General features: G+C 36.6%; 1 protein-coding gene across 5 annotated transcripts in view; it reads left to right on the forward strand.

Moving 5' to 3' along the window:
- Positions 1–27894, forward strand: part of KCNT2 (potassium sodium-activated channel subfamily T member 2) — a 193447-nt gene that overhangs the window by 65293 nt on the left and 100260 nt on the right. For all 5 annotated transcript variants that reach the window (XR_012764196.1, XM_075422338.1, XM_075422339.1 and 2 more), the window contains exons 10-13: positions 17467–17647; positions 19775–19939; positions 21487–21623; positions 26048–26111. Coding sequence is in view for 4 of the 5 variants with exons in the window: in XM_075422338.1 (XP_075278453.1) it covers positions 17467–17647; positions 19775–19939; positions 21487–21623; positions 26048–26111 (547 nt within the window). In the remaining variant the exon portion in view is untranslated. The remainder of the gene's footprint in view (positions 1–17466; positions 17648–19774; positions 19940–21486; positions 21624–26047; positions 26112–27894) is intronic.

The following is a 27894-nucleotide window of genomic DNA, read 5'->3' on the forward strand; positions in this document are numbered from 1 at the left end:
AAGTTTTCTCTGCTATGTGAAGGTACTGAAAATTCAGTAATCAGAATATGCATATTCAAGTAAAGCGTACAAATAGATCCAAAACCAAACTCCTGCCCAAGAGGGAGATAAAATGACTCTCAGGTTCTTTTCCCATATTTCCCACAGTAAGTTTCACCTGATGTAAAAATGTTTCTCAGATAGTTATTGCTGCTAATATTTACAATAATCTTAACAACCTTTCATTAAAGATGCATTGAGAATATTTGGGAGGGATACACAGTATTCTGCAAAACATTATACACTCTGAATGTGCCATTGGGAGAACAATTTGTCAGCTTTTATTATCATCACATCTTGTAATATGGTAATAATATTACCGGATACCGTGATAAGCAAAGGTTGTTCTGGCAGCAAAGATTAATTACCGTTATGAAAGGAGGAAAAAAAGTAAATGATTTTGAGTCATATAACATTTGGACTGTTAAAAATACAATTCTAAAAGACTGCCTCTCCATAGTATCCTTTCTTTAGCAATCACATTTTGAATTTGTGGGAGATAAATAAAATCAAGCTGCTGCTAATATTAAACTTATTATGGTTTGCCAACACGTATAAAACAACACATAAAATTCCTCAAACTTAATCTAAATGCAAGCCTGTCCTTGTTTTTCTGCAGAAACATAGCGTAACATAGAATGACTGTAAGTAATATGTAAAGTCTTAGAAAAATTAAAAATTAAATTAGCAAAGCCTGCTTTAATTTTCTGTGTCACATTGATGTACATAAGGACAGAACTGGGGCCCCAACATATAATACAGTAATTGTCACGTGAACGCCGTGAAGTAATGAAGGGCGGTTTGGTGAAAATCTAGAAGTGATTATCCAAAAAACAAGGACAAACAAGGAACGTCAAAGAGAAGTAGAATGCCATATTCAGATACCAAAAATCAATTACCATATTTTAACGTGTGCAGTATACATTTGAGATATGTACATCTTCAAAGTATCAGCACTTGAAAAAGATTCACAGAAAAAATGCAGTCAGAGAAAAGGTTTTGGGGACTGAGGTACAGGGAGCTATGGAGGTACACTCAACAGTCATCCAAAAGTATGCAAATTGTTAGGATGAGGGTTCACTAGTAACCTTTCCATTGGTTTATAAACACACATGCACACATACACCTGCTGCTGGATCACAAGCTTGTAAGTAGATTCTTGTGCGAAAATGTAAATGCTGCATATGCAAAATATGCATGTTACCTTCAGAACAGGTGTGACAAATAACCTCGGTAAAACAAAATGCTAGAATAAAAATTGAAAATGCTAGAATAAAAATTGATCTGGAATACAACCGGTGTCTCTAGGTTGTGAAATACTGTATCATCATGTTGGTAAAATAAATCTTGGGTTTTGCTTTGGTTTTGGGAGAATGTCAACAAAACCAGGTAAAGTTCCCCTTAAAGGGGCAATTCGATACATAAAATAAGTGTTAAAAACCTCTGTCTGCCATCTCTTTTATTACATTTCACATGCTTCATTTTATCTTTGCGGCAAAAAGAAAAACCTGATACACATGCTGTCTTTGAGAATGTTACATCATTTCAGACAGTAGCAAATAGAATGCTAGGTGTACCAACGGATGACTAATTATGTTGAGGGTGTTACTTCACTATTTAAAATTCAACACCTGGCAGCAAACCATCATCTCTTACAATTCCTGGCACAAAAATGAACTTGTCATTAGCATGCAGACTTAAAAAAGATAATATATCTTTCATTGACTGATTCATTAGGCTGACAAACTATTTTATTTTACTAAAATTTAGTGTTTATGGTGGTTTACAGTAGTGCATTTAACTATTATTAGATGCCATCAGTTATTCTGGTTCTCTGATGAGCAGTAGCTTATTTGTGATCAGCATAACTCTTCAGTGATTTATTCACTGTTACTGTCTGTTTCATATTCCAACTGTATGTTATGAGTGTGAAGTTTAGCAAAGTTCATATTTCTCAAATCAGAAAGTGAAGAGTTAAAAAAGATGTTGATAACAACTTTGGCCATACTAACAGAAGTTGGCACCAGCCACCAGGAATTATTCACTCACACTTGTTTGTATTGGAAATCACTTTATGGAGTATTGAAAGGACATCTGAGAGTCTTTGGCAGAGCTAGGGATGTGATAGGAAATGATCTAAGAAGAAGATGAATTTTAGTGCATTTACAATGGATTTTAAAAGAAAAAGTTCTCATTTTTCTCTTCTGTATATTTGGTATTCCATTAGAAATTACTGTAGTGTTTAGACAGATGTTTTTTACACAGGTGAAGACTAGAGGCATAAACAGTCATCCAAACATAGTATCGCATTTGGGTGATAAATACATACATGTGAAAGATAAATGTCCATGGATTCCTCTGTCACCTGTGCGTGATATTTCCGTTAGCAACAGGGGCCTCATCCCCCATGCCAAAACTGTCACATGCCAAAATCACTTACTAAGCTTAAATAAAGGAAGTAGAGAACTAGAAGTATGATTCATTACAAAAATGTTACTTTTAAACTCAATCTCTGATAAGTGCTTGTGGACTTCCACAAAAGTCTTTAACAAAACATTCTGCCAGTCGTTTGACCCAGTCACAACAATTAAACGACAGCATGATGTCAGAGTGTTAAAGATTAATCTCTAAATGGTATCTTGGCTCCAATAAATTTGTATTTCTATCGCTGGTGGCAGATACTGCTTTCTATTCTCCCTCTCACCCACAAAATAGAAGTCTATAAATAAAGACCCTTTAGGGTGTAATCCAAATAAACAGCACTCTGATTAATGACTTCTGTACTTCTGTTGGAAATTAAAATCTTCTCCTAAAAAGGTTAAAAATAGTAAATTATATTGAGTTTCGTTATCTCTTGGATGGTTGGACTTGCTGATCTTAGAGGTCTTTTCCAACTTATGATTCTATGATTCTATTGGTTCTCTCAACCTCATTAAAATATATAAATATATATTTATAAAGGAACTCAAATGTAAGTGTAAAGTTGAATACATGCTCCCATTCTTTGCAAAAACACAGCTATATTTTTATGTTTATAGTTGTACATTTCTGCAATATAATATATGAAAAATTATATATACTGTATAATTATTAGAGTGGAAGTGCCTGAGTCACAGCAACAAGGAAGAAAAAATAATTGGTATTCATTTAGTAAACAAATACAAACCGTGGGTTGACTTTGCAGACTGAAAACTTAACAGGCATAAAATAAAATTGTCAATTCCTTTGGGCACAGAATACTATACGTAATTACATTCCACAGCAAAGCAGTATGTTTACTAATATATTACAAAAGGAGTAGAAGATCATATAAGGCGTGAGGCTTTTTAAAGGTATCCAATACATTATGGTCTCCTATAATCGCGTGCATTCTACTGCTTTACTTAACCCTAGCGTATAGGAACAAAATTCTTTATGGCATTTCAATAAACAGTATTGTCAGGACATCTATTGTGACTGGCTTACATTTATGACGAACCTTAGTCAACTGCTGAGAATGAGCACTTGTAGTTAATTTGCTTTTCAGTTTACAGTGTGTTGACATTAACAAATTAAATAGTCCTATACTGTGAAAATTTTGTATCATTAGTGCTGAGCAGTGAAAACAAAGTAAATGGAGATATTTTATGCAAAGAAGTTAAAAATAAAATTACTGATGAGAGGGCGCAGCTACATGGGGACATGTATGTACATTTACCAGAACTGGATAAATATGGCAAAAAGAATGATTGTGGGTCATGTTTTAACTGTACTCCTTCACTTGATCTCTTTTTGTTCACTTTGCTAACATGTGACAATTAAAAAAGAAAATAAATGCAGAAAATAAAGAGTCAGGTAACTTTAAGGCAAACATGAAATACTTCATGTTGAATATTCAGAGTGGAAGTCTAATTTTAGGGCTTTAGTGAGTATGTAGTAAGAATAAAATCTTACTGAATATTCTCCATGGGCTAAGCAATCAACGGGAAAATGTGCCAGACAGAACAGCAGAGACTAGCTATACAGCATGCTGTCAGTCCTGGTAGTTATGGTGATCTTCTTTCTTCTTCCTCCCCTGCCTTCATCTTTCCAGTATAATGATCATTAATCCCATATTATTTAACATTTGTCCCCTTTCTGTATTTTGGCAAACCTAAGCATTAATCCCAGTGCTTAATTATATCATGTTAATAGGCCAATGGTTTCCCTGGTCCTTGCCCAAACCAGTTCTCTCTGGTTAAGACAGTAGGTCAGCAAGGAGGCAACTTTGAAGTAAAAATACCTTTCCAGTAGGAAAACAAACAAAAAATTATTTGTGGCACACATTTTCACTTATGCTTTTGTTTTTTTAATAATAAATTATTATGAAATAAAGGAGCCGAAGCATGCCATATGAGTAGGGTTTGTTTTAAAAAAGGAAGGATATACGTGAAGTCACATTGTGATTTCCATACCACCACACTGGGTCTTGTCTCTGTCTCTTGCAGTGAACTTTCTACTCATCCTGAGCCTACAGATAATGTTCTAGATAGACAGAGACTTGACGTCAGTGCAATTGTCTTGAGACTGCCATACAGCCACCCGTTTAATCAGCTTGGTGGGCACTACCCTTGTAAAGCAGTACCATTGTATGCTTCCATTTTGCTCACTGCCTGTTGGAACAATCTTTCTCTGTCTTAAGAATGTCACAGAAAGTAGCAGCTAAATTGAGGACAAACTAATAGAAATGCACACGCACAGGATCTAATTCTGTTGCCCGGATCCAGCAAACCCCACTGGCAACCTGCAGAGGTATCTGTGAAATTATTGGTCGGATTTTTATCCACTGTTACTCAGACTGCAGTCATCCTCCCATTTAATAATCAGTCCATCCCTTGTCGTTATGCTGCACAATCTCAAGGGTTCTCCACAAAAATAAGGAAGATGATGACAGTACCCTAAGACTTGGAACGAGCTAGTAAGAGCTGAGAGGAATCAAAGAAATGATGCAAAACTTTCTGATGTTGGCAAGGAGCCTACAGCTTTGGCGGTAACTAGCGGCCTTTATTCTTTTCTATACAGATGACCTGAGTGACTGGGTTACCAACACTGACAACATCTATGCGTATGACAGAAATTTAAATGGTGCCATATTTGTGCACATAACAACAAAAAATATTGAAGGAAAACCCTTATAACAATAACAGGGAAAAGACCATCAATAAGTCAGTGATTTTGCAGTGCAGCTTGAAATGCGGGAAGCGTATACCACCATCCTGATGTGATCTGACTATAGCCATTTACCTTAAACACACTTCCTAAATTTAAGTTTTCCGGAAGAGAGGACAGTTGAAAGTTCCCCATTACCTAAACTCCTCCCCCATAAAGGTGTGTTTTATCCAACATCCAGACATGCAGAAAATAGATATGTCCCTCTACCTTGTGACTTGGAGAACAAACCTGTCTGCTTGCTTCGTTTTATAAACAGGGGGGTTGCTGCATTTTAAAACAGCACAACTTTATAATTTAAATAATATGCAGTGCTGTTATTTTCATTGATACTTTCAATTGCTATTAAAAATATTAGAGAATGTGCTTATATTCATTGTTCAGCATCTTGAACGATTATTTAAAATACCATCTTTAGTTCATAAAATACAGACGTACTTTAAAAGTCAATAATAGTTCAATAACAAAATCCAGAATGCAGCAGATTACATCGTCATTTAAGTTATCATAAAGCTTTGACATTCACTGATCTATAAATATTCATCTGCAGAATGAACTCCACGTTGTAAGTGTAAACATTGTGCAACAGAAGGAGCACAACAGATCTCTGTCTCTGTGTTCCTACAGAATTGTAGCATTTTGCAGTGGTCTTCATTGAGACTTCTCAAAATGTTTAAGTAAGTCCATCATGGTCCATCTGTCTCCATATCTACAAACCTCTCTACTTTGTTATGAGAAAGATTATATAAAGCACAGCAAGCAGCTGCCATGAGAAACAGATATTTCTCATCAGTTTCTAGGCTACATGTCTAGGTCTTCTATTTTTTCACCCTTAGTCTTCCAAATGCGTATCGTGTTGTTTTACTCAAGAAGTGCTTTTCTCCCTTTTGGGTGCCTAATAAAAATACGGTCCATAAACTCAGTAAACATGAAAAACTCTTTCTAGTAAATGATATTCCATTAGTTTTTCTTGCTTTGGTTATACATCACATACAAAAATACTGCTATATGGAATAATCACTCTACAAGCTAGACTTGCAGGACCTGGAATGAGAAGGGTAGAATTTGTGAGGTAGACTGTGCTTCAAGGGGGTCTCAGAGCCTACATTCTGGCTCAGGAGAAGTCAGCTTTGTAATATCACTCTTAGTTCTCCATGTCTTCTAATGATGAAGATTGTCATCATTAACATTATACTGTGCAGTCCTTTTAGATAATTGGTGGTGAAAACAAGTGTGAATGAAGATTACTGGGAAGAAGATGAGCTTAATGCAGACAGTGAGGATTGGCTGCAATAGCATATTAAAAGATATAAAGAAGGCAAGCAGACATCAGTTTCTTCCATGTCTACAAGTAAAATTCATTTCTGACACAGCTTGGGTATAACTCTGCAACAGAGTATATGTTTTATGGAAATTTACGCTGGAAAGGAAAATTTCACCTGTGACCTTTCCAAAGGGCTGCACCCCTCATGACTGTGGTTAAGGTGGATAAGACAAGTGGAATCTGCAGTGAATCACTTGCAAGTTTTAGACCACTCCAGCCTGTATTTACTATTGGTCTGAGTTTCACAGCAGGATAGCAGTTCAATATTCTTCCTGAATATTCCGTATCTGTGAATTTCTGATAAATTAATATTGTTTGTGGTATTATTAACAATAAAATTTTGCAACTGGAGGAACGTAATTTGGCTTGTCCTGAAGCAGTTGTTTCGTAGCAGCAACGAGAGCAGCAAAAAAGAGTTGCACTCAAAATGCAAATAAATGAGAGGCTGTCAAAAAGCTGTAAAAGTGGATAGAAGTGTAGGGAAGATCCATGAGAATCAAATGGAAAGGCAAAATCTGATAACGAGAGAATTTTAACCATCAGAACTGAAGGAAAACTTGGAGAAATATTCCAAAATCCTATTCCACAAAAAGCCTGTCCTAAAAGGAAGGAACTAAGAAAGGAGAAGCTGTCAGGTTTTGAGTCTAAGATAAATCAAAATGAATACTTAATAATAAAATTAAATCCATTTGTCATTAAAATATGCTATGACTTTAGTTAGGTTCAAAATGAACAAAATCATTTTATCAGTACAGACTATACCATAATGCTGTAACAGTTGTAAGGCTGTAAATCATCTAAGAAGGGTCCTGTCTCTAGTGTTTGTAAAATTATATTGAATCAACTCTTTTCCTAAACATTTATTTAATTCCATGGCTTAGCTTATATGGGAGTCAAAAATTTAGTAAACTAGATACATTGCAGACAAACTGTCTGAATAGACTGAAGCTAAGGTGTTGTACCACTACAGATGCACTCAAGGAGCTGCGTAAACCTAATAAGCTGCCATAATGGAATACTGGTATCTGGGATTTTCCAGGCATTGAAAGATACTACACGTTTCAAGGATGTCTGGAAATACTCTTGCCGTAGGCAGCTTTGGTACAGAATACATGTAGACATTAGAGAGGATACTTCAAGGTCAGGAACAGCAGGTTTCTTTACAACAAATAAATATTTGTAATGAGACTGAAATGTACCTAGGTTAGGATGGACACAGAGCTCATTCACCCTCCTTCGGAGAAAGTCTGCCCTTGGACCACAACTAAGGGATGCATACTGAATTATTAATACATGTTCTTTTAATGCAGGCAGAGTATTTCAAGGGAGAATATTTCCATACTGTTTTTGTTTATTCTTTCATTAAAAATCTGTTACTTCTCTCAGTAGAAGCAGGACACTGAATTAGAGGAGTCTTTTGCCTAATCCAGTATGGATGTTGGCCATTTTTTCCCGTGTCGGTCCTTTTGGAAACTTTACCCAACCAACTTGAGAATCTTTTTGCCTCTCTTTACCATCTCTCCCCCTCACTATAATAAAGGAAGGAAACAGGATGTGAGTTTGAATTCACAGTCATAGATGATGAATATAAAGCTGGATCTTCCATATCTCCAGTAGCAATCTAATCAATAATAATTACTTCCTTCAAAAAGGAGCAAATAATTAAAAAGATGAAAAATGGTGCTTCCACAGTAGATATAACATGACTCAGAGTTTTAAAAGATTGAGTTTCCATTTCTCAGTTACTGTTGGTTTCTCTTAGCCAACCTTCTATGAATCAAGAGCTTTTTTAAAACAATCTGATGATTAAAATCCAAGTTTAACATGTTTTAAATCTGTCAAGTACATAATTAAACAATTTCTATAGTGGCAGTGGTACAATAACAGCCTTTGGAAATTTAATAGCATTTTCCATGTGTTACCTCAAAACATACTTAGCTTCAGACAGGTATCCGAACACAGTCCTAGAGCTAGATTGCATTTTTTAGGTTTTCTTCATATTTATAAGGACTTTTATTACTTTTTAGTATTTATGGTAGAAGGATAATTGTGGGCTGTGTTCTGTCGCTAGGAAATGAAATGTAGGTATACCTGGTCATAATCGATACCTCTGTCTCCAATTCCTATCCTGATTCTACATGCTGGGTTAGCTGCTTCTCGCGCACATTTAACAAATATTTGAATAATGAATCTTTCAATTGTTAATTCAGTTTGATCGAGGGAGTGTGGGTGGTTTGCATAACAACTGTTACACCCTTAAAAGTGTTTCAAAACTATTGCAAGAAGCATGAAGAATGATGTTCCAAAGAATAGCATATTTGGTGTATTAAATTAGAAGTTTGCACTTGAATTTTCTAGCACAACACACATAATTTCTGAATATTATAAATAGATTACTTAATTATTCTTCCTGAGAAAGTATCGGTATGTAATATTAGCTAATTCTGTAACGCCCTGCAGGTGAAGAGTACCTGGCAGCTGAAGTACTCCCTGCACGATTCTGTTTCCTGACCAGTTGCTCACTCCTTGTGTGAGCAGTCCAAAACCTCAGACTCCAGCAGGCTCTTAGCTGCAACAGTATTGACGCACTGCAGCTGGCATGCCAAGGTTTACTTTGTTTACCATCAAAGCTCTGGGGCAGACGGAAGGCATACAAAAATACAGATAGTTCTTTAGACTTACAGACTGAAGGGTGCACAGAGCTTTTTATGGAAATGCACTGAGCTGAACGCTGCCCGCTGTGGGACTCTACTTGTGCAGTCTCAATGACCAGAGTTGTTTTACTGCAGCTCTACTTCTCATTTCACAAAATGCAGCAGCAGGAGTAGAAAGGCTCTCGGTTTCAACAAATATTTGTGTTGAGTTGGTCATTTCATAATATCCTTTTCTGCTTAACACAATGTTCTGCAGTTTCTGGAAGTCACATGGCTTACTAGTGGAAGTTTATTTTAATGAGTTGAGCTTTTGCAACCATTAGCTGCATATAATGTGCTGATATTTGGGGAAGGAAAATGCTTATATTAGACACTATGGGTAAGCAACAATGATATCATCAAACACCCTAATTTGGGATAAAGATACAATGGCAAAACAGAAAAAGGTGACCTTTCCAGCTGAAGACAATTTCAGAATTAATTTCTGACATGGTGGGATTGCTGTGTAGTGAAAGAAAAAGAGTTCTGCACCCCTACCTCAGCTTGTATTCAAAGTCCCACAGAACCAAAGAACTTGATTCAAGCCTATTGAAGTAATCTGAGTCTTTCCCTTCACTACTGTGATTCTGAGAAAATGGGAAAGTGTTGTCTGAAAACATATACTAGTCTCTGAAAAGAAAATATTTTGTAAAAATAGAAAGGCTTACATTGGACTGTCTGATGCAGTGGCACTAGAGCTGCAAAAATATCTGAGATACTTGTTGTAACATTAATTTTGTTCTTGAATATCAAAAAGCCATAATGTCCAGCAGTATCTTTTTTTTTTGGTCCAGTCGGTGAATACATTTCACCATGATCTACTGCATTCATAGGATCGTTTGCTAAAAATAATGATAGCAAGTATATTTCTCTACTGACTTACTTTAAAGACAGCATAACAACCTTCATCTTCTTTGCAATCAGCATTTGTCCCTCATTCCTTTCACTGACTTATATGCAATTAATCATTTCTGTGTCCTGGCATTCAGTTATTCCCACAGCTTTAAAGCATTCTATATGGAGCGAAAGGTGCAAATTGGAACTTCTTATAGTAATTCTTAAATTAGATATATTATACATGATATATTGTACCAGATTCTTTCATTTTAACATTGTGGAAATTGCACATCTACTTAAACTAGTCAATTTTTTTTCTATTTTAATGCTGTTTATGCAAAATTGCTTTTCAGAAAATTAATGTTTAGAACAAAACAGATTTTATAAAAGACCCTGAGAAAGCATCACAGGGCTTGGAAAAAAATGAAGCATTTTGTTTTAAGCAACTTAAAACCTCAGCTTCAAGGTGTTTGGACAGAACAGACATTCAGACTATTTTCTGATTTTCTCTTCACTCGTTTACTTGCTGTAGTTTCTGGTCATCCATTGCTCTTTTTCTTTGCCTCCTCTTCATTATTAACACAAGAATCAGAGGTTCTGTCAGAAAGCATTAGGTTTTTAGGTCATGGGGGAGGTGTTTAGCAACAACTTCACCTTTCATAGGACCAGAGTACACAGCTCATTAGTGTCACAGCAAAAAGATAATTAAAATGCAGACAACATGTATTATCATTCAGAAGTCAGCATATAATATTTCCATATGTATCTCATACAGTGAATGAAAAAATACCACTCCAGTTATATCAGTATTCAGCACAGAGTTTAATCAAGTGTAAATCAAACATTTAATGATTCTGTGTATATTGATTCTACAAGCACTGAGGACTGCCTTTCCAATAATGTCTAATTTTAAAATATATGACAAAACTTCATCTGGCTCTATATGAGTGCCCTAGAGAAGGCAGAACACCCCACAGAGACAACTTCCAGTGTGAAAAACTGCTTGCCTCTGTACAAAGCAGGCCATTCTCCAGATACAGCATTAGTCCTAACATCACTTTCATTTTGAGGACTTAAGACTGGCACCAGCTTAATGTTAACATCTTTGACAAGTAGTGAGGACCGTTTGCCAATTTCATTCAAAACTTCTATGCATTTATCAGACTTCTAAGAGATATTGCCTGCATCTCAGAGTGAGATTGAAGTATGAACTGTACTATAGCCACATTTTATTTTGGTGTAAAGATTGAGGAAGTTTCTTTAATCATCTTGGGTGAACTCTTCCAAATCTTCATTTCCTTAAGCAGATAGCTACAGCCACTATAGTGGTAAAATATGTCTCAAATGCCTGCTCGTTTATTTCCTGACGCGATCATCTCCTTCAGTATTTTGCTGTATTTGAATTTTACCCGTAGACATTTGCTACAGTTGATGGACTATCAACAATTTTGCTGACTGGTGGTTCATTCCAATTTTTCTCATAAAGAAAAAAACACTATCTTTGATAGTAGCATCAGAAAATTTTAAAATAATACAAGCAGCAGTAGGCAGTACAGAACAATCAAAGAATTGTAATTTAATTTGTAATTTGTTCTAACATTACCATTCTGCAGTAGGATATGTGGAAATTTTGAAGAGTTCTGGGTGTGAGAAACTACTGGGAAGAATTACTTAGTATGCAAAATTCCTATATTTCTGAGTTATTTCAGATTTAATTTCTGTAGTACATAAGCACTGAGCCTGTACCACAGAATCTCACTGAACCCAATAAAATTAATCCTGATTGATTTCAACATATTCATTTGCTAGGCCCTGTAGCTAGCTACTTAAAGCACAATGAAGTAATTATACAAATTTAAGCTTAAAGTTCAAAGAAAAGAGTGCTGTTAGTTTCTACCTAATCCTGAAGACACTTCAGCCTCTGGTGCATTATTTTGGACCTCAAGTGGCTGTACCTTTAAACAATAATTTTCTCTAAAAGTAAAAATAAAAATGTAGATATCAGACATATTTGGCAACACTGAGAAATGAAAATATAAACCAATATAAAATAGATTATAAACAATCATAAATAAGGATAGTTAGTGCACAGTACTTGTGAATTGCTATCCATATGGTTCTTGTTATGTCCATTTCTATTACATGCTACTGCAGCAGGACAAAAATCTGACAGTCTCAGGGGTTATTTTACTCTACAGTATTTATTTCTGTACTGCCTGTACAGACAGGTTATTTAAAAACAGTAGTTAGTTTTGGCACATAAAATACTGAAGCAAACAAAAATTCCTGGAATTAAAAAGAAAACTTCCAGTAAAAGAAGACTGAACTCTCAAAAGTTCAAATGACACCTAAACTAAACATGACTAATCTGCAGAGATTACATGTTACTGTTCTTACTTTTTGTTTTTCAAGTGCAGTGGTAGTAGAGTCTTCAAAACCACACTTCTGTTCTCCATAAGTTTGTAATAGTTTTTCTGATAGTTCTACTTTAGCAGACCCATGGTTTGGGTTTCTGTGGGATTTTTTAGTAATACTAAATCTCCTCTCCATAAAACCAATTTTGTTTTAAATGCTCACTTAGATCCATTACGAAAAGACAGTCTTGCTGAATTTACAGGAAACCTAAAATTGGTATACAAGGTGCTGACTCGGGCCATATGTTTTAATTATTACACTAGTTTTTTTTTCTCCACAAGAACAAGTTGGTGTGAGCATTGCCTTTGCTGAACATTCCTTTCCTGCTTGAATTAATTATACTTGTCCAGGGATGACCAAATAAATGACTGTTTCCTTATGGGATGAAAGGAGGAGGAAGCAAACAAGAACAAGGAGATAAAAATACCACCATAAAATATCGAAACAGCCAAAAGACGAAGCCCAAGTTACTGCATATTTCATTGTGTCAGGAAATATGAGAAAGCAGACAAGAACATATGCTGTATGTATTGGTACATGCAGTATTTATGCATATTTTAAAAATAAAGCTTAGCACTTAATTGACAAGAAAAAAAGAAGATGATACTACTATTCATATAAAGAACTACAGCCAGTAACTTTCCACTGCACTATTTATGCAGTGTCATCAGGTAGCCCAAGTAGATAGGAACATGCTATCGATGCTGAGTAGCATTTCTTTAGAGGCACTGGTGGTAGGGTTAATATATGATATTCTTGGGGAGGGAGTAAAAGAGGTAATATTTGGTTTGGTAATTAGACTTCCATAAAGTTTGCTGTTGAAAGTCAGGTTTTTCTGCAGTTTTGTGATTTCTGGCTCAAGTAGAAACAAAAGGCAGAGCAGCAAAACACCCAGAAAAATTAAGACTTGGTAACCTAATTTTGGATTTATCATTCCTTTGTTGTCAGAGTTAGGGCTTCAAATACAATTTTTAGAACCATGAGGTGTGTAATTTTGAGGAAAGAAATTAATTTGTTCAACAAGTTGTTAGAAAAGCTGAAATTCTGCTTCAGCAAAGAAGAAATAGCTCCCATGTCTTACTGACTTTAATATTCTTAACTAAATGTGAGAAGCTCTGGCTCATGCCCACTGAGTTCAACAAGAAGCAGCTTGAATCTGCAACATTTTGGATCAGGCACAAAATTATTTTGATGGCTTCAAGGAATAGGAGTATATAGGACTATAATGGAGTACAGCTGATAAAATGAGATCTTGGTCTCACTAAATTCAATGGGAATTTTACTGCTCACTTAGAAAAGGCTGGGTTAGTTCATGATATATTAACTTATTTCAGTTAAGCTACAGTATGATTGGGTGGGCTGGCTACAGAAAGTTCATGAAGAATAATAACAATAAAGAAAATTTCTGCAAGACTTGAGTTTTCCTACCAGCAAGCTATTAAAAATTGTTTTACAGTTTTACAAAAAGAACAAAAAGTGAAGAAACAATTCTCATTCTTTGATAATGTAAAAAACCCCTAGGGTACTAAATTTTTTTTACATTTTAATCCATCCTGTCAGATACAAAGCGTAAAATCGAACGTTTTGCATATGCAAACACCAAGCAGTTTCACAGGCACCAGTGGCAAAAATTACATTTCTACAAATGATAGGATCATGCATTATGCTTCAATATAAACCCATCTGCCAATATTTAACACCCTTAGTGGAGTGGTGTAATAGTCCTGTTATGTGGGAGCCATATCACTGGCTCAGTGTGATTGCTGCTTTCTGGGCTCTTGTGACCTTAATTCCTGAAGTCAAGGTTATGTGTTTTAGAGATGTACCCACAAAAGAGAACTAAAAGGAAGAAAATGCACCAAAATAATCAGGAATAATAACAGTGAAGAAATAAAAATCCATCACCATTCTGCTTTTAAAATTACATAGAACTTCTGTGAATAATGATATTAAAATAGCTTCTTTTCCATACTTGGATGCCTCTGCAGTATACTCCCTTATTTCAAATTAACACTGGAAAAGGATTTAGCTGAAACCCTTCTTTGTCTGTGGCCAAAAGAAAGCTTCATCAGTGTAATTCCTTACAGTCCTGTTAATATTTTCAGGGACAAAAATATTATTATCCTTTTTGTCAAAAAAAAGAAAAACAAAAGAAAAACTGGGAACATAGTAAAAATATGGGAGAACTAGATTACAACTCCAGTGAAAAATGTGGGACAAATTGGATAGGAATATAAAAGTATCAGTTCTGACTGAAGTATGAAACTTATGCAAACAACGGGGAAAAAAACCCCCACCCTTTTTAGAACATTTTGAGATGTGTGAAAACTACAAATGCTAGAACTGTGAAAAGGAAACTGGGAATTTGATCCATATGTTCTGGAAATGCCACTGCCCACAGCTAAATTATTTTTAGAGAACAGAACAGAGAACAGAAGAACAACTGCTAAAGCTGTTATAAACACAGGGTCTCCCTGGTGATGCGAAGATCTTACCATGGCAGATATTAATCAGTGACTATTACCATCTGGATACCATATATAAAGAAATCATCTTCAGTACGTTCTAGAATGTTTACTAAGGAATATGATATTGTTTATCAATTATCTCTCTGATTCTTTGAGGACAAATTATTCCACTAACTCCAAAGGGAAAAAAACACTATTCAGGGTGGTTCACACATTGATTTTCGTCATATAGGTGGATATAATTTAAAAGCCTGAACTGATCCAAGTAATTCTACTGCATTACGGTAGATCATACTCTAAGCTTGGGAAGCTCTTTATCATGCTATGTTTTTTCAAAGTGAAATATTTTTAAAGTCTGCAACATATGAAATAGCAGTAAGATCAGTGGGCAGATTCTGCTGCTGCTTCTCAAAATCAAAAGCACATCATGCTGATTACAAAAGAAATAATTACCAATTAACTTGTTATCAGGAGTAGTCAGCATGGATTCACCAAGGGGAAATCATGCCTGACCAATCTGATAGCTTTCTACGATGGCATGACTGGCTGGGTAGATGAGGGGGAGAGCCATGGATGTTGTCCACCTAGACTTCAGCAAGGCTTTTGACATGGTCTCCCATAACATCCTCCTAGGGAAGCTCAGGAAGTGTGGGCTGGATGAGTGGTCAGTGAGGTGGATTGAGAACTGGCTGAATGGCAGAACTCAGAGGGTTGTCATCAGTGGCACTGAGTCTAGTTGGAGGCCGGTGACAAGTGGTGTCCCCCAGGGGTCAGTACTGGGCCCAGTCTTGTTTAACTTCTTCATCAATGACCTGGATGAAGAGTTAGAGTGTATCCTCAGCAAGTTTGCTGATGACACAGAATCGGCAGGAGTGGTAGATACACCAGAAGACTGTGCTGCCATTCAGCGAGACCTGGACAGGCTGGAGAGTTGGGCAGAGAAGAACCTGATGAAATTCAACAAGGGCAAGTGCAGGATCCTGCACCTGGGGAGGAACAACCCCATGCACCAGTACAGGCTTGGCGCGAACCTGCTGAAGAGCAGCTCTGCAGAGAGGGACATGGGAGTGCTGGTGGACGACAGGTTAACCATGAGCCAGCAGTGTGCTGTGGCTGCCAAGAAAGCTAATGGGATCCTGGGATGCATCCAGGAGGAGTGTGGCCAGTAGGTCGAGGGAGGTTCTCCTTCCCCTCTACACTGCCCTAGTGAGGCCCCATCTGGAGTACTGTGTCCAGTTCTGGGCTCCCCACTTCAAGAGAGATGAGGAGCTACTGGAGGGAGTCCAGCGGAGGGCTACGAGGATGATGAGGGGACTGGAGCATCTCTCCTATGAGGAAAGGCTGAGGGAGCTGGGCTTGTTTAGCCTCAAGAAGAGAAGGCTGCAAGGGGACATAGTAAATGCTTATAAATATCTGAAGGGTGGGTGTCAGGAGGATTGGGCCAAGCTCTTTTCAGTGGTGCCCAGTGACAGGACAAGGGGCAATGGGCACAAACTGAAGCAGAGGAAGTTCCAGGTGAACATGAGGAAGAAATTCTTCCCTCTGAGGGTGACGGAGCCCTGGAACATGTTGTCCATGCAGGTTGTGGAGTCTCCTCTGGAGATATTCAAGACCCACCTGGACAAGGTCCTGTGCAGCCTGCTTTAGGTGACCCTGCTTTGGCAAGGGGGTTGGTCTAGATGACCCACAGAGGTCCCTTCCAACCCTGAACATTCTGTGATTCTGTGATTCTGCTACCATTTACTGTTTCACAGGAATGTGTGACTGAAAGGAATGAACTTCATTTTTTCTGCCATCAAAGACAATCAAGCTTTATATTTCTATTCTGTACTTTTAGCAAGCAGAATCTTCATACCAGTTGCATTCTTCCACTTTCTACCTGAAGGCTGACCCTGGACACTTACTCCTCTGACAATCTGATAGCCTGCAATTCTCACGTTCAATTTATTCTAGGTAGTCAGTACCCATTTGTATCAACATTATCTTTCTCGTATGCAACATGTACTCTCAGAACTAGTTCATGCTAGTAACTCTTGCCACAGAAAGAGATAGAGACCAGCATAAAGAGAGACAGATTTAAACAAAGCGGTAGCCAGCACACTCTCCCTAAGAAAGTTAAAAGATGTTTATAAAAAATTCTGAATGGTGGCAACCATATACCATCTCTTTTGTTCTGGTTTAGAAGGGAATTGCATCAATCCAGGATGTTCTATATACCACCTCTCCCTCACAACGGCCACTAAGCAAAACCTGGCAACAAAGTTGTGACTATCATATTGAAATAATAAAAAAATGAGTTTATTACAAATGACATTTGCAAATTATATTAATAACACAGTTCTGGTTTGATACTAATTTTTACCCTTGGATGAGAAAATGTCTTTGCTAAGCAGTTTATGAGTTCTGAAAATAAACAGTTCTCTGCACATATACTCATCAAATTTGAATTGACCCTAAGTACAGTTTTTATTTTTCGTGTCTCTATTCATTCTTTTCTGCATAGTATTTGTGGAATTCAGCATCTGGAACGAGCAGGAAACAGGTTGACTCTCTTTGACTCCCTTTATTTCTGCATAGTGACATTTTCCACTGTGGGCTTTGGGGATGTTACACCCAAGATATGGCCTTCAAAGCTGCTTGTTGTCATTATGATCTGTGTTGCTCTTGTGGTGTTGCCCATACAGGTAAATGTGGATTTTTCTTCTCTTTAGAACGGTTTTAAAATCAAAAGAATAATAACTGAAATAATTCATTGTTACTGTTATTATTGCATATACAATATCAGAAAACACCCATCATCTTCTACACCTCCTATTCTGTTTTGCTTTTCTTCCTTTTTCCTTTGTCTGTTCTCCTATAGTCTAGATTTTTTCTAAAAACCAGAGCACTAATAACAGTTTCCAAGTGCTGGTGAAAGCTTTCTGTTCCTGTCATGTATCAGAGAGCCCTTGCTTCATCCTGAGATGTTGGTTTGTTATTAATGGAGCAATTTAAAAAAAACAAACCAGTAGCCAGTACTTTCTTTATGAGTATTGCATTTCCTCTGCAGCCTGTGTCTCCTTCTAATCTTGGTTCTCTCCACTTCCTCTCTTACTCATACAGTTCAGTGCTAACTTGAAAAAAACCTCATTAAATCTGCAAGTCAAGCAAATTGGGTTCATAGCTGTGTGTTGGTACACACACACACACAGCCAACAGCACAGTTAGGAATTTTTGATGCCTACTTAAGTTTAGGACTTCTGAGAGCTTCAGCAAGAAAAGGCTGATTTATGAAAATCCAAGTATTTCAAGGACTCAGTCAGTTTCATTAAATTTGTACCAAACATTTCTCAGCTCATTAGGTGAGGCTTGATGACAGAAACCCTGAGATTACATGGGAAGCCCTGCCAAGATGTCAACTGTTCCACACTTGGTGATCACTCAGACCATGTGCCACAAAAAGGGGATGTGGGGAGATGATGTGCATGCTTGTCAACGCTTACAGTAGACCTGCTAGACCATGATGCTCCAGAATTTCTCACACAGCCATCGTTTCCAGACTCTGCTTCTTTGACAGTGAATTGAAGCTCACTGTGAGCAGACAACGCAGAAACCACAGGAGGCTGGAAGCTCAAGCTTTCAGCATTATTTTCCTTGAAATTATGTGAACATTTTAATTATACCTAAATATTTAATGTCTACATAGACAGACATATACACTAACACAATTATATTCCCACTCAGTGGAAATTTAGTAAAACACATATTCTATTGAAAACTAAAATATGCTTTGTTTAAGAAATTTGGAATTTCCTAGGAAGCAGGTAGTTCTGGTATACACTTCAGGCATAAGAGCTCTGCATTGCCAGTAAATAACCTTGAATCTACTGCCCTTTCACATAAATTTACCTATTATTAGCTACTTAATTTTGTATCTTTGTAGTGGTAACGGGGCTTCATATGGTTTTCCATACACAGAACATGGGAGGCTTTCTGTCCTGAGCTTTTGTGCCGCTAATGATATGATATTAATTATTCGTCATGATTCAGTCTCTCCATCAGTTGAATGTGAATGAGAAAAAGCAGCTGTCACACAGACACATAGTTAAATTGAGCTCAGCATTAAATGCATATTACTTACAAGAAGATTTGAAATCATGTTTGTATATTTTATTACAGATTGTTACAATATTCTGGTTAGTCTAAGGGATTCAGGCTAATAAAGCAATATTTAGTGTTAGCCTGCATATATTGTTCAGCTGGCAAAGGCAAATTTGCTGTATTAACAGCTGCTGTGTATTTAACTTGTAGCTAAATTTATAAGACAGATAAGAGAGCATACAGAAGGTTGCCTTCAGAACATTAGAAAATCTCTGAGAAGAGTTATTGCCCAAACCAAGTAAAATGGTGTTTCTATCCGAGTGTCTATATTCACAGTATACACTTAAGTGTGTGAAAATTTAACCTTTCATTTGAGGGAAGCATTTATGTCACATGGCACTGCAAAAAGAAAGCTCATAGGTATAAAATACATAAAGGAAATAAGGTACAGCCTTCATTCTTTTCTAAAATCTTGAGATTTACTGTAATCTCATGATATTTTAATGGATTTACCCTGCTATTTGTGTGTGATTGAGACTGGCTCTACTGCCATGTTTTTCAGTCACCCATCTCACTTATTTACTAGAGAACTTTTTGCAAACAAAAAGACAGTGTGGGCTAAGGGCATCTTTTCGTAGAGGCGTGATATGAACAATGCAATATTGTTAAGTCATGATACAGTTGTGCTGCATGTCTGCTTGCCTATATTTGACAACTGGCATCTCTTGCAGTTTGAACAACTGGCCTACTTGTGGATGGAGAGACAAAAGTCCGGTGGTAACTACAGTCGACACAGAGCTCAGACGGAAAAACATGTTGTGCTGTGTGTTAGCTCTCTGAAGATTGACTTACTTATGGATTTCTTAAATGAATTCTATGCTCACCCCAGACTGCAGGTACTTACAGTGAAAACAAAAAAAAATAATCAAAACACTGGTTTTTTGCAGACAGTCTTCTGAAATGGTCTTTAATTTGTAACACTGAATTTGGGAATAGCTGACTGAATTGGGAATCTGTAGCTGCAATAAGAAGCTGAGATACAGTATGGAGACATTCATTTTAAATAGAGGTACATAGACTAAATAGATAGAATTACTGTCTTGTAGAATTATGCAAGTCCTTTTAGAAACAGATATTTCCATGCAAATTCCTTATATTCTACCCTAAAATTGAAAATAAATGAAAAGTATTAAATTATTTTCTCCTGTTGTTCTGGGACTGGATCCAGAACTCACAAGTCAAAGCATCTTTTGGTTTTTGCATTTTGCTTTGTTTTTTGCCAGTGTTGGGAAAATTACATACTTTTGGAATTGTTGAATTAAGATATAAATACTTTAAAGGACAAAGACCTTGAAAGGTTACACACAGGAGATTTTCTTACTGTACACAAATTCCCTAGCTAATGCAAACAGATGTCATATGTCTTTTTTTGATCATATAAAAGCTTATTTATATGAGATAGCAATTTGGATTAATTATCATTAGCTTTGCTGCAGACCATTTCTTTTACTCAGTCTTCTCTCTGTCTTTTACTAAGCTACCTGTGATAACATGCTTCATTAACTAGTGCAAAAAATCATGAAAATACAATCCTCAAATTGCTGAGCAGCAATTTGACAAATCCCAAATTCAAAATATTCCCAAAATAATTAGCTAGTAAGAGGCATAAGGAAATGCACAAAGAAATCCAGTCCCTTACAGATACAAACACAAACTGAAATCCAAAATTTAGTGAACTAGCCTGAAGAATGAGTCAGAATGTGATACACTGGAGACAAAGAAGAAAAGTCATAATACTACTTAAGTAGCCTAAAAGAGTTTTTATATATTCCTGCCACAGTTGAAATGGGAAGCTGAAGGATACAGATAGTGCACTGGATCCAATGCACTAAGCTTTCTGCAAAAGTGCATGTGTGCTAAGGAAGACTTCTATGACAAGACTGTCCTAAACTCTCAGTCTGTCCTCTCATGTTCTGCATATCTCTCCTTCTCGTATGTACTCACATGTATACTTCAGAGCAGCCTTACTTTTCCTAACAAGGATTGTCTGTAGCACAGGAAACAGAGTTTAAATCTGCCTGTTAATGTAGAGGAAAAAATTTGGGGGAAGACAATTCTATTTCAATTGTTGAAAACTTCCTACATTTTCCAGCTGGAAAGACAGAAATGTAAATTGTCTCTAAAAAAAGTATGCTCATATGGAAACAAAAATGTTTCTAAAAGGACTTTACTTGCCACTTTGGAGTCTTTTGTGAGCAACTGACAACTGTCCAGCCATTTTTTTTAAAGAATTCAATATTTTAAACACGTGTATTAAATAACTTTTGTCAATTAAATTTGAGGATTATCAGACACGTTTTTGACATCCTGAGTCTCTGTTGACTCATTCTCTAGCAACAATAAATGGTGCCATAAATAATAACATGACTTATGTTTTTGACAGGACTATTATGTCGTTATTTTGTGTCCTACTGAGATGGATGCTCAGGTCCGAAGGGTGTTGCAAATCCCAATGTGGTCCCAAAGAGTTATCTATCTGCAAGGCTCGGCACTAAAAGATCAAGACCTGTTGAGAGCGAAGTAGGCAAATATTGACCAATATTGTTTTTTACTTTTGTTGCACTCATACTATTTGATATATGTTTGACAAACAGTAAGAGCTGTGCTGGAAAGAAAGCATGTATATTTAGAAAGCAAGGCTCTTTGATATAATTTGTTTTTCATAATATCTGAAATTTTTCAATGAACATATATTTGTAAGCTCTTTCATTTGACCAAATTTTTCTTCACTATCTTTTCTGTCTCAGTTTTTAAAGATATTGAAACAGAGTGCCTGTGATTTCTTTTGAAAAAGCAGCACAGAAAATTCCAAAACTGCCAGTAATGCTAGAATTTGTTTCTATTCCTTGAGCAATGATGGTAAATATGATGGTAGTTCTTCTGACCAACTGAAGGGGGGGAAAGTAAACAAAAATAATTATTACCCTTTGAACACATTGCAGAGTTTTGTTTTCTTCCTAAGTTCAGCCTGGTACTATAAGCAACTACTCTACCTCCATATACCCTTCTTTCAGGGCGTTCCTCTTACCATATACTTCCACCACTTCTAAAAAATCCTCTCTGCCAGTTAATAGTGAACGACATTAGTCAAAACACATCAGTCAAACACAGTTCCTCATCACCTCGCCCCCCCATTGCCCAATCATGTGAAGGTGCGAAGGAATTCACAGTGGAATTCATGTAGGAGGATCATGTCTTTAAACTCTTCAAAGAGAGAGAAAGGTGATTTTTAGCAAATAACTAATTTAACTTACATGCATTGCTCTTTTTAAGAACTTACTCAGCAATTAATATAGATATCTAAAATTAAGCGAATACCTGTCTGAGTATTTGTGTCATTCAACCTTCTTCGCCCCAGGGGAGTGATTTCCAGGAATCTAATCTGTGAGAAGTATAGTGAGCAGCATTATTTTCTCAGATTTCTGCCACTGAAAAAACAGCTACTTCTGTACCTGTTTGAAATGTGAAAATACAATAAATCTTTTTTCAGGATTAGGAATTTTCTTATAAAGACATGTTCCCTTTTTGACTTTCTTGCTGATTTCAAGAAGGAATTCATGTGGGGGTTTAGCTGGCGTTTGTTCTGCACATTAGGAGAAGAAAAATTAGGCTGTTCCCTGAAGATAGTCTTGAATTTCACTTATAATAACCTGGAGGTAGTCAACTGTGGAACTGTGCTTTTTCCTGCAGAACATGTAATTGAATGTACCTGTCATAGAATAATTTTCAACCTCTCCTGAGGGAAGAAGCATAGTGGGAATGTAATAGGACATTTAATATGAAATATAACCCAGTACCTAAGATGTTTACTGTATTTCTTTTTAATGAGAGCATAATGTACTGAGAAGATAACAAGGCACATGGTAAACTTCTTCTAATAAATGAAGTAATGGTTACCACCACTAGCAACAAAATAATCAAGAAGTGTCTCGTTATTAAAATTTATATATACATTATATGTGAAATGTAGTGTCAAAATAACATGATACAGGTCGCATCAAAAAGTAAAGGAATACCGAAAGTTGTCTGACTCCATAAGTAGTAAACAGTCAGTTAACTAAAGACTGTATTTTTCTTTATATGCCCTAGTACGCAATTCGACTTTACAAAAATTATATTCGTTCTTGCTCCCTACCTCTGAGAGCTTCACCTTGCAAATTTTTAGTGTTCTCTGAGCAGTGTTCATGTGCCCAGCTTTAACAAAAAACCAGAACTATTTCTGTCATGAGGTATCAAACTGATACTTAAATTGTTCATCAGCTTGACTGGAAACTTTATAGCTACTTCAGCATTTGAAACAACACAGTAACTACTCAAAACAGCTCTCCTTCTTCCTGCCGACTAGCACTAGAAAGTGAGTAGCACTGCCACCTTATACTTTTCCTTTCACGAATTTCTCTTCAGTACAGAAAGTCCCAATAATTTCTGCCATCTGCGAGCAGTGGAACTACTGGGCTTCTTTTGTCTCAGATTCATTTTTCTGGCACATAAAAATGGTATAATTGACAACCTTTTTCAGTTGTTAGGACATTAATAACACTTTTTTCATAACGACACCCTGGGTTCTAATAAATGTTTTTGACACAGATGCTATTAGTGTTTCTGTTCTCTAAACTCATGACATTCATAGATGTTAATATCAGGTTATTACCCTTGTCATCTGTGGCTGAAATGATTCAAGAAGTTACAAAAAACCTTGGGGAAAAATATGACTATGTTCACATGAGGTTTCATTTCCTTACAAAATCATCTATATATACACTTTCAATTTCAGTTACCTCATCAGGTCTCATCAAAATCTCATCTAATTTCACTGAATTTTCTTTCCTAAAACTGTGTTAAAGACCTTATCTTCGCAATTCATGCTTAGCTAAAACTACTTGTACAGGTCCCATGATCTATTCCTAATCAGTGCTCGGAAGTGGCCTCCTGTCCTCACTTCTCCACATCAACTGCAATTGACATTACTATTTTGAATATATCAATTTCCCTTTGTTACAAAGATTTTTCCATTTCAAATACTTTAATCTTTTGAGGCTTCCCCTGTTTTCCTACTGCTAGGTGCTTATGGGGAATCTACAATGACCTGACTTTCTCCTTCTTTTTTCTCTCTACTTTCTCTGAATGATTCATATGAAACACACAAATTTTATCGCTGTTCTGTAGTCAAAACCTAGAAGGCTGGCCAGGCTATCTGACATCTCATTATGGATAGCTATTAATCAACTTTAGTTTAGTTGCAGACAGTTGTAAATAGATCTTAATTTTCGCTACCAAAATGAAACCAGTATCCTACTGTGGATTGTAATCTTGGAATCATATTATAGAGCATCCTATGTAGACTGAGCCTGCATCTTGCAATCGTTTTCTCACACAAGCTTTCATTTTTGCCCCACTTAAAACTATATTTATGTTCTTGACATATATCATCTCAACTCCCTTAACCCTTATTTCAGAACACTCTGGAAATATTATTTACGTAGTACAACACTTTGCCTCATTACATTCCTTGCCTGGATTACCCTTTTTTATTGCATCAAGGAGTGACCCCTTATTCTCACTTAGCCTGTAACTCCCAGTTCTTACTGAGAGGTAACCTTCTGGTAAGTCTGTAATGCTATTCTCTTTCATGCATACAACTCCCATTGTGATTTCACTCATGCTGTCCCTTCAATCTAGGATGAATTTCTCAGAAACACCTGTAAATTAATCCCAGTATTCTCCATTGCATCCTTTCTTCAGGCGGTTCTCTGCTCTGATATCTAGCGAGACCAATTTCTACCATGATAATTTTTGTATTCAGGTATTGTCACACTTTTTCTTCCTGTTTCCCTTTGCACACACTTCTGTTGCCCTTTGTCATTTGACTCAGAGCTTACATGGCAAGGTCAGTCTTTTTATTCTGTGATGGTACAGTACCTAAAAGACTGGGCTCTCAGTCTAAGCCTAAGGTCCCAATGGCCTAAGCTGTTACTAAAACCCACCAATTCCATTTACTAGCAGCAGAGAAACCAAAGATTTAGGAATCTCAGGTCCTGTTCCAGACTCCAGAATGGAGTTGCTGTAACGAGCAGTGACTTGCATGTTCATTTTCGCCAGCTTCTGCCTCATTTTTCCCCTTCCCGGTTAACCCAAGCTAATCATCCTGTTTCTCTGCCCAGAAAGTCCTGTCTTCCCAAGGAGGTCGATCAAGTCCCTATTTCTTTACTTCCATGTACCAGTAAGTGAAGTAGGATTCACTGGAGAAGGATATCGAGATCTGAGGCAAGAGAGGAGAAGGAAACTTGGTTGAAACCTTCAGTCAGACAGTTTTTCTCCACACTTTCACCACCACTCCTTTTATCACATGACCAGTTGTGCCCACTAGAGAACAATTAGACATTAAAAGTTCTCAAAGAGACCATGAACTGAAAACAGTTAATTCATTTAATGCATACATACACAGAAATGTTTGTTATTTGCCCTAAACAGATTATTCTAGTAAATCTACCCATCTTTCTGCTATCACTAGGCAAGACAAATCTATATTGTCTGTCCCCTCTCTCTCATTCGTATCAATAATAACTTGTACATATCATCCCCTTACACACTATGCAGACTGGTGCTATTTGTTCGCTCTTTATACTCATGGCAGGTAAATACTTATTTTGCAAGTTAAGTGTGCTTAAGGCCAGTCTGCTTTTATTACTTTGGCACAGCTTATACTGGCACCAGGGAAAGAAAGTTTCCCAGAACCTGTTCGAGAAGTCAAGTACAGTCAAGTATACCATGAGTTAGTACACTCAGCAGGCGACTGCTGCTGACATTCAGATAATGCATGAGAACAGACAGACTAAACTTTCTCTGTAGTCTGTTTCCATAAGCATACAAGACTATAAACTGTGAAAGACAAGTCCACATAAGTATTTTGTTGGTATGTAACAGGCTTATCTCCCTTCTTCTAGAATGGATGATGCTGAAGCTTGTTTCATTCTGAGTAGCCGCTGTGAGGTAGACCGGACAGCAGCTGTAAGTGTTGAAATAACCAAGAATGAATGTACACGCTGTTTCTACTGTTACTGCCCTTATTCCAACTCAGGGACTGAGACTTCTTCTCTCAGCTGAAGATTAAAATTAGCTGATTTACATAGAGATTCTGCATGCGGTATGAAGTTTTTGTCTCAGTTAAGGTAATGAAAAGGTTTCTGTTGGATTCAATAAGGCCAGGATTTCACAAATTTATGAAATATGATCTAATGGCTCCTTTCACATAACATATCTACTTCTGCTTTTTCAGAAAATAACTTGCATGACCTATGTTCCAAAGAAGTTAGAATTTTACAGCACGTTTTAGTTGTACAATGAAATTAAAAAAAAAAAAAGTAAGAATTTATACATTCTTACAGGACTTAAAAAAAATTTAAAAGCTCCGTGTTGCGAATGAGCGGTTAGGTTGCTTAAATGATCACTCAGATTTTGCAAGAAAAGATTTTACTGAAAATTTAGAAAATGGAATCTTACAGAGTTTGTTGGCAAGGTTCACTCTGTTACTTATCAAATGAATGGAATAGAAAATCAAAAGTGGTTTGAGTGGAAAATGATTTATACAGAATAAAAGTGTGAGGGGTAAGGGAGACCCTCGCATTGAGTCACCAGGTTCGGACTAGACCGCCTTGCTTTCTAAACTCCTTCTCAGTGAGGAACTTAGGTGCAGCTGGATCCAGAACCGACCTTAGACCACAACGGTTTGTGTCTAAGGCATATGTTTGTGTGTTCGCAGTTTAGAGAGAGAGAAAGAGTTACAGGAAGTTATTAATCACTAGTTAACATTTACTAAATGATTAAGGAGAATTTGCTATTACAATCATAGTAATAGAATATTGTGTTGAATTGATTCACACACACACTCATACAAAAATTCCCCTCGAGTTCCGTGAAATACTTCACATCAAACGATTTCTCAACGGGTGAAGGTTGAGATCAGCCCAGGTACTGGGCACAGCCCACTGCGGACCAGAAGAGCTCAAAGGACCTTCCTTGTTACTGCTGTTTATAGGGTCTCAAGGTGATTGACTTTAGACATCAGTAATTTTCCATCCTGGTCACAATCCACGTGATGCAATATGGCTATTCTTGCAGTGCAAGCAAAAATACTGGTTCTGGGATTGCCAGGTGTGGGGAGAGGGTGCATCAGCACACTACTTTAAGAATACAGTACTTTCAAAAAACAATTTTCATGCTGAATAAAGTAAATTTTTATGAGTTCTCTCTTTTTTGTGGAACAGTGGCAGAATGCCATATAAGCACTATCATAGTAGCTTATAAATATATTGATGCTTGGTCATTGATCACTCCAAAGCACAGTACTCTGTCAAAAAAGTTTTATTCAAATTACCTGGACTAATATCAGTGTTTGCTCTAGATATCCAATTCAAAAAGTTGTATTTATTAAATCAAAAAAGAGATGTATATCATCTGACTGGTATTCCATTCCGAATATTGAAGTTTTTAAAGTTTACTACTAACAAAGTAAAGATTGAATTCAGCTTTGTAGATTAATTTGTGACTGGTACCAAATAACCAATGTATCCGGGAGTATTTGATCATTTTTCACATTGGCCAATTTAAAATGTGAAAAATGGCAAGATTCTTTAAATAAGTTACTATGGTTTTGCCCATGCTGTTTGATATTTACAGTCAGGTAAGTTACTGTCCACAAAGGAAAACTGCTAGTACAAGCCTCTTATTCAGTGTATCTGTGATAAAAGAATAAAACTAGTTTAATATGAACTAGAACTCTTCAAATTAATGA

Source organism: Opisthocomus hoazin, chromosome 6, assembly GCF_030867145.1.
Source record: "Opisthocomus hoazin isolate bOpiHoa1 chromosome 6, bOpiHoa1.hap1, whole genome shotgun sequence".
Classification (NCBI taxonomy): domain Eukaryota; kingdom Metazoa; phylum Chordata; class Aves; order Opisthocomiformes; family Opisthocomidae; genus Opisthocomus; species Opisthocomus hoazin.